We start from the raw sequence: 14,955 nt of genomic DNA on the forward strand, positions 1-14,955 counted from the left end.
AACCAAAAAAGAGATGTTAATATAGAAACAATTGGCCTTTATGTAATTTAGTACAGCACTTTTCATACAGTCCCTCTTGAATCAACTGAGAGAGTTAGGGTCTGCACTTTATGGATGATCCATCAGCCATTGCAGGAAGCATAAGAGACTGGGGGTTCAATTCCTGGTTTGGGAAGATTCCCTGGAGGAGGGCACAGCAACCCAGCTCAGCATTCTTGTCTGGAGAATCCCAGTGAAGAGGAGTCTGGCAAGCTATGGTTCATAGGGTCGCGAAGAGTCAGACATGATTGAAGTGAGTTAGCATGCACACGGATCTCAGAGGGGTCAAATAATTTGTCGGAGGCTATCTGGCCGGCATGGACTTGAATCTAGGCCTCCTGACTCCAGATTCCATGTATTTCCCACTTTTCCCTGTGCTATGGGTCCTGGGTGTGGGGCCTGACCCCAGGTGTGTCTTTCTTCAGAGTAGGGTTGGATCAGTTGCTATGTTCTAGTTCTCTTTGTATTCCTTGGACTGAAACCCCAGCCTGAAAGAAACTATGCAGCCCCCCAACAGTGGACTCAGTCAGGGACTGTCCCAGGCCTGTGTCTAATGATCACCATGGTGGGCTGTGGATTTAGAATGTCAGGCAATGATGTGACTGTGTGTGTGGTAATATTGCCCCATTGTATCCTACTTTGGGATTCTGTAGGCTTCCCTGGTGCCTCAGCAGTAGAGTCAATCTGCAGTGCAGGAGACGTAGGTTCAATCCCTGGGGCGGGAAGATCTGCTGGAGAAGGAAATGGCAACCCACTCCAGTACTTTTATCTGAGAAATCCCTATGGACAGAGGAGCCTGGCGGGCTACGATCCATAGGGTCACAAGAGTCGCACACTACCTAGCAACTAAACCACCACCACCACTGCCAACACCACTCACCACCTTGGGATACTGTAGAATCCTTTTCATAGATTGTCAGCTTCTGGCACTTGCTTTGTGAGGGGAGTGGGGCAACCACAGGCCATGTTGCATGTTGTACTTTGCTCTCCTCTTAGGTGGGCCCTGTGATCTTCCATCCCAGCTGTCCATACTCTGTTCTCCAGGCCTCAATGCATTTCCATAGACAATGCCCCCTGCAGGAAATGTTTCTATGCATTCTATTAAAATCCCATTAATCCTTCAAGCTCAACTCAAGCTCTCCCTGCCAATGGCAGCTTCTCTGCTCTTCCTGATCAGAAATAATTACTAATGGAATTTCAGGATTGAAAATGGCCTTAATACATGCATGTGTATGGCTGAGTTCCTTTGTTGTCCACCTGAAACTATCACAACATTGTTAACTGACTGTACTCCAATATAAAATAAAAAGTAAAAAAAAAAGTGACCTTAAGGGTCATATTAGGGCTTCTTTCATAGCTTTCATAGCTCAGGTGGTAAAGAATCCACCTGCAATGCAGGAGACCCTGGTTTGATCCCTGGGTTGGAAAAATCCCCTGGAGAAAGGAAAGGCTACCCACTCCAGTATTCTGGCCTGGAGAATTCCATGGATTGTATAGTCCATGGGGTTGCAAAGAGTCGGACATGGCTGAGTGACTTTCTCTTTCAAAGGTCATATATTTCAGCATGACAGTGCTCAGATATTATCTACAACATCTTAGAAGGATGCTGTGTAGTGTCTCTGAGCATCTGCAGTCATGGGGAACTCACCATCTATTTAGGTAGCCCCCTTTAGCACTGGCCTCGTCTGCCTGTAGGACAAGTCTTCATTCATTGGTCTTGGCTGAATTCTCATATTTTGTAGAATGTCAAAGCCCCTTTTGTACCAGATAGCCTTCAAATATTTGAAGAAAGAGACATTACTTGTATCTCAGTTTCAGCACTTTTTAGAGAAGAGTCTCTACTGTAAGGTCCTACAGGGCAAGTTGGGGGAGTTTGTAGGGGGCTGTCTGTTTTCACAATTGCTAATGTTTTCACATTAGCTGGGGAACCAGTGCTGGGTCCCCAACAGGCATTATGCTAAAAGACTTAATATTCATGAAACCCTTGCATAGTCACAATCACACTATGACATAGAAGTCTTTATTTTCTCCATTTTACAGATGAGCACATGAAAGCTCAGAGTATCTTTCTCAAAGTCACACATCTAGTAACTGAGAGAGTTTGGGCTCAAATCCTAGAGTTTGGAGTTCTGTCTAACTCCAGCTCTGGTGCTCTTGATCACTAAGTTATCAACTGTCTTAGAGGCTAATTTAATCACCAGAACAACTAGCATGGTACGCTGCACATGCCAAGTATTCGGCTAAAGATTTATTAAATGAATGAACACACTAATAAAGACATGGGGACTGATGAACAAAAAGGTTAAGGGATTTGCTTAAAGTTATGCAGCTACTTGGACAAAGGCAGGAAACTGGCCCCAAGTCTTTGAGAAGTCAGGGTTCCCAAGGTTTGCAGAGCTTGTATTACCCCTATTTACCCCACACATGAAGATTAGCTAGTCATCTTCATCTTTAGGCAGGAGACTCTCTAAGTTCTGCCCATTGCTCAGACCCTTAACCTTCCCCCACCCTCATTTTGTTCACTCACCGCATTTTTGGCTTTAAGTCATTTAATCTGTAGCTGACACTTAGACATTGCTACACGCTGTGCAGTATCTCAGTTGACTTAATAATAACTCTAGTGATAGTTGTTATTCTGTCACTGCAGATAAGGAACCAGAGCTCCAAGAGCTTCAATTACTTCTTCAAGATCACACCATAACAGAGTGGATGGTGGAACCAGAACTGTAACTTGGGACCTGAGGCTTCAACCACCATATCTACTGTATCTCAGTGAGGTCAACAGCCTTACCCTATGCTTTTGGGAGATGAACTCCATCTAGTCAGTTTGGACAGGAGTATCTGAGTCCCTTTTCCTCTTGACTCTGGTCAATAATCCTTCAGATGATCAATCCACTTAAATAATCTGTGGGCTAGCTTGTGCTGTTTTTAGATTTTAAAAATAATATCTTTGCAACTAAAACATTTAAGACATATTTGGAGTAAAGTCATCTATGATTTTCCCACCTTGGTTAAATTTCTTTCTCGTGTATTGCCCTCAAGTCTTTATCCCACTGCAAACCCATCTTATATGCTTTTAATCATAGTGTATATACTAATTTGTCTTTTCCCTTTCCTTTTCAATGCTTGCTACAGCCATTTTGCCATGAGATCACATAACATTCTGAGGGATCCTTTTAAAAGCTCTTGTAGTAGTCCACTGAATTTCTCTACCAGCATTCAACAAATACTTCTCATATTTTTGCAACTCAAATTCTTCCATTTTCGGTGATGGTTTAGATAATGATGCAAATATTATATTCATGTATGTCTCTTGTTAGTTCTGTTAACTTACTCCCTTGGGAGAAATTTCTGGGAGTGGGATAAGAGTGTGGACATTTTTACGGGTCTTGCCATGTACTATATAATTTTGGATTTCTTTTAACTGGACACAGGTGGCAATCCCAACCTCCCCTCCTTCCCTGAGTAAAGGTGGAATTCTCCTTCATCCTCACTAAGGCCTCTTCCTCCAGATTCACACTTCTTTGCCATGCTGTGAACATCTCTTTGGCCTTCCTTGGTGGCTCAGCTTGGTAAAGAATCCGCTTGCAATGTGAGAGACCTGGGTTTGATCCCTTGGTTGGGAAGATCTCCTGGAGAAGGGGATGGTCACCCACTCCAGTATTCTGGCTTGGAGAATTCCATGGACTGTATAGTCCATGGGGTCATAAAGAGTTGGACACGACTGCTAGACCTGAACATCTCTTTACTCCCAGTCCCCTAGTGACATTTTGCCCTGAGATATCATCTGTGAGAAGTGTCTCCTGCAATCTCCACTCTCCCCTTTTCCCTCAGCTCCTGTCATCTCTGTATCCACTCTGCCTTTGTTGGTTTCCTGCTTCAGCTTCTCTTATCTCCATATATTCTGTCAGAGTTGGGACACTCATCAGAGACATAAAGACCCTGAGGCCACAGTTATTGTTTTCAGTCTCCCACAGAGGGAGAGAGAGGACAAAGTGTCCTTCCGGGTCATAGAGAGGGGCTGCGGTTCTTTTCAAGATAAAATTTGTCTTAAATTGTGGTTTAAAATCACACAACATGAAAATTTTCACCCTAACAATTTTTTTTGTGTACAGTTCTTTGGTAGTGTTAAATATATTTACCTTGCTGTGCAACACATCTGCAGAACTTTTTATTTTGCAAACCTAAAACTCTATGCCATAGCATTGACACATATACAATATCATGTGTAATATAGATAACTAGCAAGAAGCTGCTATATGATACAGGGAGCCCAGTCTGGCACTCTGTGACTACTTAGAGAGATGGAGCAGAGAGATGGAGGCTCAACAGGGAGGGGTTATATATATATGCATAATTGTGTATAGTATATGTATAATTATGACTTATTCATGCTGATGTATGGCAGAGACCACCACAATATTGTAAAGCAATTATCCTCCAATAAAAACTATAAAAAGAAATAAAAAAGACTCTATACCTGTGAAGCAACAGCATCTCATTTCCCCATTCCCGTAACTCTTTTTAAGGCAGATGCCCACCCCATCCCCTGCCTCCATCACCCCTTCAATAAATCTTCATAAGACAGAAGACAGACAGATAAATTGGTCAGTTAGTTGATATATGGCTGGATCAACAGGTAAGTGTGGATAACTGGCTAGATGGGCAGATGATGAGCAATGAATATGTGGCTGGCTGGCTGCGCTGCTGGTCACCTCAGAGAGCCCTGAATGCAGGAAGTGAGGCTCTTGAAGGGTGCACTGGAATAGGCAGCAGTTCTGAGGGGTAGATTTGTCATCTTGGAGCCTGGGCTTCTGGAGTCTACTGGGGGATTTTGGAAATGGGGAAAATGGGGGAGGGGCAGTTTTTTTTTTAATATTTATTTTTATTTGGCTGAGATGGGTCTTAGCTGCAGTATGTGGGATCTAGTTCCTTGACCAGGGGTAGAACCTGGGTCCCTGCATTGGGAGCGCAGAGTCTTAGCCACTGGACCACCAGAGAAGTCCTGGTGGCAGTCTTTATTGGCAGGGAAACCTTGGGAAGCACAGTCAAACAGTTCGTCCTTTTCGTTCAGGTTTTTTCTTTTTGCCTGAAGTGCTAATGGGAGCTCTGCATGGGATAGCGTTTGTGCGTTTGTGTGTGCATGTTGTTTCTGCTGGGGAGCATATGGAGGACAAAGGAGGACACATCCAGGTCCATCTGTGGGCTCTGAGATGAGGACCATCAGCAAGAACTTGAGAAGAATGTCCTAAGTTTTCATCAGACACTCACCGCAGTGTGGAGGCTATGAATGTTCACCTATTGTCATCTGTCATTGCACTGACCTGCACTCACTAGCCACTGCCTCAACCCCGCCACTTAACCACACACAACCCATCCTATTAGGCACACTACAAGCATGCATATCACATGATGGCACAATTATCACTTATCCCATTAGCACAACTACTCACAGTACAAGTTCAAAGGTTTGCATATTTTGAATATATACACTTGCCAGCTGTATTATTTGCAGCTTTATCTGATAGAAATTGTCCAGGGTTTCCTGTTTCCTTCTTGTCCCTTCTCCCAGTCTGGCCAAGCTGGTGACCTCCAAAACATATTTTTGCAAATGAGTAGTAGAGATATGCGGAGAAGGCGATGGCACCCGACTGCAGTACTCTTGCCTGGAGTATCCCATGAATGGAGGAGCCTGGTAGGCTGCAGTCCATGGGGTCGCAAAGAGTCGGACACGACTGAGCAACTTCACTTTCACTTTTCACTTTCATGCATTGGAGAAGGAAATGGCAACCCACTCCAGTGTTCTTGCCTGGAGAATCCCAGGGACGGGGGAGCCTGGTGGGCTGCGGTCTATGGGGTAGCACAGAGTCGAACACGACTGAAGCGACTTAGCAGTAGAGATATGGGAAACCTCCCCTCGCCTCTTTCCTCCCTGACCAGGTAGAGGTATTGGCTTCTAGCCCAGAGAGACTGCTCGTAAGGCCCTGAGCAAGTCCTGATCTATCTCCTGTTCCTCCTCCTTTTCTGTCCCTGGGCAGGGTCTAATCTTATTAGGGAAAGGTCCAAGGCTGCCCAGCACTGTGTGGGCCACTTACCTGGGGAGGTGGAAATGGCCACTCAGCTAGAGTGGCGCTGATGGGCACAGGTTGGGTTCTGTTGTTCTCTTTCTCCTCTGTGAGACTTGACCTCTGTGGCTCCACAGTTATTCTGCTGCTGATGTTGTACCTCTACCCCTGGGGGCCTGGGAGACTCTGACTCTTGGGGGCTCCTTGAGTAACTCTGAACTGATATAGTGTCATGGGCTGGTGATTCTAAGTCTCCAATGATTGTTGCATCCTCTTTCCTCTCCTTAGCCTCATTTTTTTTGGCCAAGCTATGTCCTCATTTTCCTCATACCTTGCTCCTCTCCCGGCTAACTTTGTTTCCTCACACACTGTAGGATTTCCTTGGTCGCAAATGACATGAGACTTGAGGGTCTCCCTCCATTATGTCTAGAATCTCATGATGGGCAATTCATTCCTCTGTGTGAAATCTTGCCTCCCTGTTAAATGTAGATGCTTCTGGAAAACTCTAGAAGTTAGTAACAGTGAAATGTGGTTGAATCAGATCGATTTTCATGCCTGGTTTTCTTTTTAGATGGAAAGTGTTTCAGTGAACCCATTACCCATCAGTTCATGGCAAAGAGTCAGGGTTTGCATCAATGTTCAGGCCCCTCATGTTACTGCAGATGTTCCTGGTGGGGTCTTTACCCTAAGAATTAAGCTTTATGAATGTTTAACATGTCTAGGAAAACTGGTGAAATTTGGGAATAGAACATAGGTGTTACCTGGAATAGCTTGGACCTTTCCCTCAACTCTTGATGCCCTCTAGCTGATGCTTGTCTTCATTTTAAAAGAAATTTTACTTTTTATTTGGTTGCCCAGGGTCTTAGTTGTGGCATGAAGAGTTTTTAGTTATGGCCAGGGAACTCTTAGTTGAGGCATGTGGTATCTAGTTCCTTGACTAGGGATCGACCCATGCATTGGCAGCATGGAGTCTTAAATCACTGGACCACCCTCCCCTTTTTTTGTCTCCTCCTTTTATCTCCCATTCTCTCCAATTGTCTCTATTATTCCACTGATCCTTTCTTATTGAGATCACCAACAACCCTCATGTTACCAAATCCAAAGAATAATTTTCAGTCTTTATCTTATTGAGTCTCTCAGCAATATTTGACATACTTGATCTCCTTTCCTTCTTAAAACTTTCCTTTTTAAATTCTGTGATTTCTACACCTAAATCTTTGACCATGGCCTCTACTGTATATATAGCTGAATATCTCTCCTTAGATGTCTTAGAGGCATCTCAGACTTACCATGTCCCACGTAGAACTCTTGTTCCTCTTCCAAGCAAAGCTTGTTAATCCTGCATCCAAAATTTAATCCCAAGCAACCACCTCTTATCATCTTTGCTGCTAAATCTGCAGTCTAGCTGATTGTCCCTCTCCCTCACCAGAGTCATTCTTGTTCCATCTCTTGTCTCCACCCAGCCAATGTGATTTTCTCCAAGTATAAGTCAGATGGTATCATTTTTTTTCTTTAAATCTTCTAATAGGTCAATAACTTCTCATTTTAGGTAAACTGTAGACTCCTTCACTTGATTTATAGGACCCTAATAATTTAGTCCCTGTGTTTAAGCATGTCTTTTTATTCTTTTTTTTTTTTCCCCAAGACATGTTGCTTGAAGAATCTTAGTTCCCCCATCAGGGATTGAATCTGGGCACTCCAGCAGTGAAAGTGATGCGTTCTAATCATTAGATCATCAGAGAATTCCCAGTATGTATTTTTATTCTGATGTTTTGACATATGGGTAGACCACTCCTCTCAGGGTCAGCTAATTCCTAGGGATAAGAAATTACTTACTTGTAAGCATACCTTTCATATGCAAACCAAGCAATCTAGAGTCCATACCCACAGCTATCAACTTTATTGAGCTCTGATATCCAGCTTGGTACCAGACAGCTAGAGACAGCCCCTAAACTCAGAGCCAATAGAAATTATTCAAACTAGCTAATACTAAACTTGTCTACTTTGCTTACTCTGCCTGCATGGCCTTACCCATTCCTTTCCATGAAAAGCACAATAAAGGCTCCTGCTCATGTTATCCCCTAGTTCCCTCTGCCTGCTGATTGACCCTAGTACTACTTCATGCGGCTCTGCATGGTCTGGCATGCTCCACCATCTTGGGGACTGTGAATAACAATCTATCTTTTCAATAGCAATTATCTCCTGCTCAGTTGCCCTCACTTGTTTTTTGGCCCAGCATGTGATCTATCCTGGAAACTGTTTCATGTGCATTTGAAAAAAAGTGTGTATTCTGCTGCTTTTGGATGTAATATTCCATATATATCTATTACATCATGTAATCTCTCATGTCACTTGAGGCTAGTGTCAGACCACTGATGGGGGTACTGAGGTCCAGAGGGTCCTGGAGTAGTGCTGTGTCACAGATGGGTGGATCTGGGTCCTGGGATCTCTGACTATAGGGCCCTGGGGGTCTTAGAGCTGGCGTTTGCCCATTGATAGGCTGGTCTCTTTCCTGAAAAAATTGGCTGTGGGGCCTGGGATGTCCCAAAGCTTGTGTTGACCCCGCTGGTGGGTGTGATTGGATACTGGGGCTTCTGGCTGAGGGTCCAAGGTGTCTCAGAGCTGCTCTTATCATGTTGGTGGTTGGGGCTAGGGCCCAAGGTGTCTGGGGATAGGCACCAGCCTGCTGGTGGGTGGACTGTGTCTTGCCACAGCAGGTTGCAGGCTTGTGCTGGTCCTGGAGCTGGTGTCTATCCCCTGATGGGTACAGCAAAGGCCTGGGGGTCTTGGGCTGGTGTTGTCTCACTGGTAGGTGGAGCTGGGTCTGGGTGGTCCTGGAGTTGGTGTGTCAGTCTGCTGGACAATGGGGTTGGGACTCTGGGTCTTGGAGCTGGTACATGACCACAGATGGGTGAGGCTGGTTGTGGGGCTAGAGCTGGCTGGCTGGTGGGTTGGGCCAGGGAACAAGTGGTCCAAGGGATATTGCCTTTTTACTAGTTGGTCACTGCAGTCTCTGGATGCAAGGCCCTGGGGGTTCTGATGGGAGTGCCTGCATTCTGGTGAGTGGTGCCAGGATTCTGTCAAGTACAAGGCCATGTCCCAGGGCAGTTGTGGCTTCAGGGAATCTTATACAGCCTGCCTGCTGCTGATTGGACAAGGTCCTGGTGCTGATAAGCTAGAGAGAGGATTCCCAAATGGTGCTGGGCAGCATCAGTATTCATGTCATAGAACAGGCCCCAAATATGGCTGCTTACAGTGTCTCTATCCCCAAGGTGAGCTCCAGCTGCCTCCTGACTCTGTGGGATACTTTCTAAGGTGAGTAGGTGAATCTAATTCAAGCTCCTTTCAAATCACTGATTCTTCTTTGATTGCCTGAGCATGTGAAATTTTGTGTGTGCCCTTTAAGAGTTGAATCTCTATTTCCCACAACCCGTATATCTTTACTTGCAGAAGATGTTTTCTACTAGATTCTGGTCTTTTTCATCAATAACTACACTGTAAATAGTTGCAATTTTGGTGTGCCCATGAGAGAAGGTGAGCTCACAGTCTTCCTACTGTACCATCTTAGTCAAGCACTCTCACATTTTGGTCTTAATTTTAGAAAGATATTTTTACTAGGCATACAATTGTGAGTTAATAGTTTCTCATCCCTGTATTTTAAAGCCAGCATCCCACTGTCTTCTGTCTGGCATAATTTCATTTGAAAAGTCTCAGATAATCATCTTTTAGTAGTTGTCAACATATTCTCATTTTTGTTTTGGCAATTTGACTTTGATGTATCTAAGTGTGTGTGTGTGTGTGTGTGTGTGTGTGTGTGTGTGTGAGAGAGAGAGAGAGAGAGAGAGAGAGAGGCAGACAGAGAAGGAGAGGGAGGGGGAGAGAAATTGATTGACGTATCCTGACATTTTGCTGTGAGTTCTCCAGTTTTGTTGGGTTTGTTGTTTGTTTCTTTACAACTGGAAAGTTATCTGACATTATTCCCAGGTGGTTCAGTGGTAAAGAATCCGTCTGCCAATGCAGGAGACCCAGGAGACTTGGGTATGATCCCTGGGTCAGGAACATCACTTGGAGGAGAAAATGGCAACCCACTTCAGTATTCCCTGATGGCTCAGCTGGTAAAGAATCCACCTGCAATGTGGATGACCTGGGTTCAATTCCTGGGTTGGGAAGATCCCCTGGAGAAGGGAACAGCTACCCACTCTAGTATTCTGGCCTGGAGAATTCCACGGATTGCATAGTCCATGGGGTTGCAAAGAGTTGGATACGACTGAGCAACTTTCACTTCACTTCATTTCAGTATTCATGCCTGAAAAATCTCATGGACAGAAGAGCCTGGTGGGCTACAGTCCGTAGGGAGCTCAAAGAGTCAGACATGCCTGAATGACTGAGCACATGACCTCAAATATTTATTTCCCTCATTCTGTTCTGTTATTCTGGACTCCTATTGCACATATTTTTGAATGTTTGATATTGTCTCATTGCTTTAAAATAATCTGCTTTTTTTCCTCACACAATTTTCTCTTTGCCCTCAATTTGTATAATTCCTGTTCACCATTCTTCAGTTTTACTGATTTTTTCCTAAACTCTGTCCATTAGGCTAAAGAGTTCATCACAGAAATTCTTCATATCTATTATTGTGTTTTCTAGTTCTAACATTCTATTATACTCTCAAAAAACTTTCTCTCTTTCTGTTAAAGTTTACCAACTGGTCCTACATGTTTGTTAAAAAAATTAAAATATTTTAACATTGGCATCATCATTATTTTATAGTCTGTGTATGATAATTCCAAGATGTGTGTCACTTCTGGGTCTGGCTCAAAGTTTTATGTTGTCATTAATGGGTTGTTTCTTCTTGCCTTTTTGTGTGTCTTGTAATTTCTGAATGCATGTTTATTATTAAGTACAGACAACTAATAGAAGTTGAGGTAAACAGTATTTGTACACAGAAATGGGCATTGTTGTAAAAGGGTGTATAAGGCTGATAATTGATAGATCAGATCTACTGAGTTAGAAATTGCTCAAGTTTAGTTTTAATTGGTGTTATCAATAATTTCAGTACACCACAGTCTTCAAAATCTTTCAATTGTGGGCTGTTATTACCTTGCATTTAGTGTGGTGGCTCATTGTTAAATTTTCACTGGTGTTAATCTGGAAAAATCTCCTAGGGGAGGGGAAGACAGTGGCAGATGTGATGTTACAGGCATTAGAAAAATACAGTGGGAAAAAATGCCTACAAAGACAGTAGAGTTGACTGTTGCTAAGATGTATTGATGCCCTGAAGAGGGTAATAAGAATCTAAGGGCTATTAATGAGCAGTTAATTGCAAAGTGTGACAGCTAGAGGGCTCACCTATGTGTTGGTTAGTTAGAGGCTTTATCTCCTGTAGTGAGAGAACATAGTTGAGTGGCTTGTTGATCTACTTGTTAGCAGCAGAGAGCTTCAGAGACATTTGAATGCTTAGTTTTGGCAGGTCCTTTATGAAGCTCAGGATCCTGATGGAGGAAACACAGATAATGAAAATGTGGAAAAGGCATATCTGGATAGATGCTTCTGAGGATTTTAACTTTTCAGCTTGCTATGAGCACTTTGGGTTTGCAAAGCTGACCACTATTTCCTACCAAGGGCTATCTGGAAGATGTTTAGGAGGCCCCCTATTTACAAGACATCCGATGTTCCCCTTAAGAGCCGTCCCTGACTCCTCTCCTAGATGTCAGACTGATAACTAGGATTAAACCCAGAATAATCCAGCTGAGGAAATGCTGGACTTGGTAAAAGAGGAAAGAATCTAAACACTAAGGAATGAAAAGAATTGGCTTGCTTGTCCTGGCAGAAGTCAGAGAAGTGTTCCTGGGACTAGGATTTGATCAGGGTCCCAGAATGTAAGACTGGTTTGACTGAGCAAGAATTTATTGACTTGGGAACACATTTTCAGGACGTGGAATTTAACATCCTCCCAGGGACCCCACTTCAACACTGGGATAGCTCTCAGTGCCTGAAAAAGTGATGTCCAACTCTCAGTGATGTGGAAATGCCTGAGTTGTCTGGAAGATGGTGAAGGAAGGAGTGAAAAGCCCGAGGGAGGTGGGAGTAATGGAATAAATACATGACATATGAACTTAAGGCCTATTAGTTGGTTTGTTCCATTGAAAGGCCCACAGCACATATCATTCACAAGGTCATGGGAAATGTACCGCTGAGAGGGCCAACAGCATCACTAAAAAGTTCACTGACATCTCTCCTTTACCAGGGATGATGGTAGGACAGATAGTCAAGGAGCTAGGCTTGTTAATATTCATGGGAATGACGGGGCTTGAAGAGGTAGAGGACAGTTAACTCTCAGAAGCAATGACCACATGATTGGCAAGGTCAGAGAGGCAGCCAAGGGACTCCAAATGCAGGAAGTTGTAGAGAGTTAATAGCCTTTAGCATCCCAAGGCCTTCCTAAGAAGCATCTGTAACATGCCCAACCTCCTCAGGTTCATCTTGAAATGCATCCTGTAAAAGTCAGGTGGACTTTGCCAGACTCCAGCTACAACAGATTCATATCATTGCCAACATAACCTAAGATATCTCTTCACCTAAATTTACCTTTAAATGGAGTCCAAATGATTCCTTGGTAATGGTTTTCATTCTGATCTCAGTAATCAGAAATGTCCTAAGGAACAGACATGAGATTACATACAGTACTTTACAGTAGGAATCACTTTCTGTAGGAGGTGCCAGAAAGAGACAGGCTTTTTTTTTTTTGGAGTTGTTTGAGGGAGAAGAAAGTTGCAAAACCTGAGAATGTTTTATGAAATAGATTTTTTGTATGTGTGTGGCATCATGAATAATCTCTTCTGGAAAGTATCTAGGAATTTCTGACAAAATATATTTACAACTTTTTGATAGTGATTGCCCTTCATGGAAGGTAGATATAGTCATTCACCTGATCACTAGATTTATGACAAGTAAAGGAATTTTTAATCAGATACTTCTGTTTTATATGTACTCTAAAGATATTATTTTCCTTCTTTATTAAAAGATATCTATAGGAAATAAAATATCTGAACTGGCCTTCTTTGAATACCTTTCTCTTACTGACAGATGTAGAACTAAATTTACTATGTGTTTTCAGTCAGTTTATCTGAGAAACAGTTTTAACAAAAGGAGTTATCACAAGGTCAAATTATCAGTTGGCATAACTTTATGAATCATTCAAAATTTCCACTGATTTTGAGGCCACTAAAATGAATAAAGATGTGTTATTTTTCTGGCCACATTATTGAAAGCTTATTTTACTTGTTTATTCCTTAGAGTGTAAATGAATGGGTTCAATAAAGGGGCAATTAATGTATTGAGCACAGCGACTCCCTTATTGAAGGCAACTCCTTCTTTTGCTGAGGGTTTTATGTACATGAAGATGCAGCTGCCATAAGAGAGGGTGATGACAATCATGTGGGATGAGCATGTCGAAAAGGCTTTCTTCCTTTGCTGAGCAGAAGGGATCCTTAGAATGGTCTGGATGATGTTTGTGTAGGAGAGAATCACCAGCATCAGGGTGAGCACCAACGTCACAACTGCTAAGATGAAGTCAACCAGCTCCAGGAGTCTTGTGTCTGAGCAAGATAGTTCTATGAGGGGTCCATAGTCACAGTAATAATGATTCAGCTTGTTGGAGGCACAGAAGTCCAGTTGACTGGTCATGATGGTTGGGGATAGGATGATGAGAAATCCAGCCAGCCAAGAGCAGAGGACTAGCTGGATGCAGACTCTGTTGTTCATGATGGTCATGTAATGCAGGGGTTTGCATATGGCCACATAGCGGTCATAGGACATGGCAGCCAGAAGGTAAAACTCTGTGGCTCCAAAGAATATCACAAAGAAATACTGAGTGAGGCAGCCAGCAAAGCTGATGCTCTTGTTCCCAGTTGAGATACTGAATAGTAGCCTAGGAGTGAAAGTGGAAATAAAGAAAATCTCTAAGAAGGAGAAGTTCCAGAGGAAGAAATACATGGGGGTCTGGAGGTGGGAGTCCAGTAGTGTTAGGGTGATGATCGTCAGGTTTCCAATAATGCTGATTATGTAGGTAAGGAGGAGAAGTATGAAGATGATACTTTGAAGCTCTGGGATGTCTGTTAGTCCCAGCAGAATGAATTCTGTCAAAGTTCGGTTTTTCATTGCTAATGATTCTGCCTGTGAAACTGAGAAGAAGAGAATGAGGAAGGAAAAGGGCAGCAAAGCTCAGGAATATTGAGGGGAGGATGTGGGTTCCTCTTGAAATTTATTTATGGGAAATTCCTCTATCTAAGTTAACAGAATGTCTGTTGGTCTCAACTGGCCCTTTGCAAAATATGTTTACCCAGGTTCCCATGTAGGCAGCTTTGATTTTGAAGCCTTTTTCTTGAGGCAATGAAATAGTCATCTGGCACTCCATAATGCATTTTCTACATATAAAGATTTACCCCTTTATCCACTCTTTGTTTTCCCTCCTCCCTATCTATGAAACCCTTCTCAAGATCTTGTAGGAATGTTTCATCTTTCCTTAGTGTTAATGCTTTGATCATTTTCTTCAGTGCTGTCTTCTTCAATATATCAGACGCCCCCATATCTATTTGCTTTGCAGGAGTGAATGTCTTTTTATATTCTGGCTTTTGTGCCTGGTGGCAGGTTTGGAGAAAGCTCTGAAATATTGAATTCTTTTTTGTATGAGACTTTTTCTCCTGGTTTTAACTGATAGAAGAGATTACAGTTAGCCAATAATTCTAGGAAAGCTTTCTTTAACTGTTTAAATATTCAGGGAATAATGTTCACTGGACCAGGAGCCTTTCTTATGTTCTTTTTTTTTTAATTTTAATTTTTACTTTATTTT

General features: G+C 42.9%; 1 protein-coding gene across 1 annotated transcript; it reads right to left on the reverse strand.

The window, feature by feature from the left end:
* On the reverse strand, positions 13,377–14,264 carry LOC102170121 (olfactory receptor 6C4-like). Its single transcript, XM_005680433.2, has one exon. It carries the CDS (start codon positions 14,262–14,264, stop codon positions 13,377–13,379), a length of 888 nt encoding a protein of 295 aa, XP_005680490.2.

This window comes from Capra hircus, chromosome 5 (genome assembly GCF_001704415.2).
Source record: "Capra hircus breed San Clemente chromosome 5, ASM170441v1, whole genome shotgun sequence".
In the NCBI taxonomy this organism is placed as follows: Eukaryota; Metazoa; Chordata; class Mammalia; order Artiodactyla; family Bovidae; genus Capra; species Capra hircus.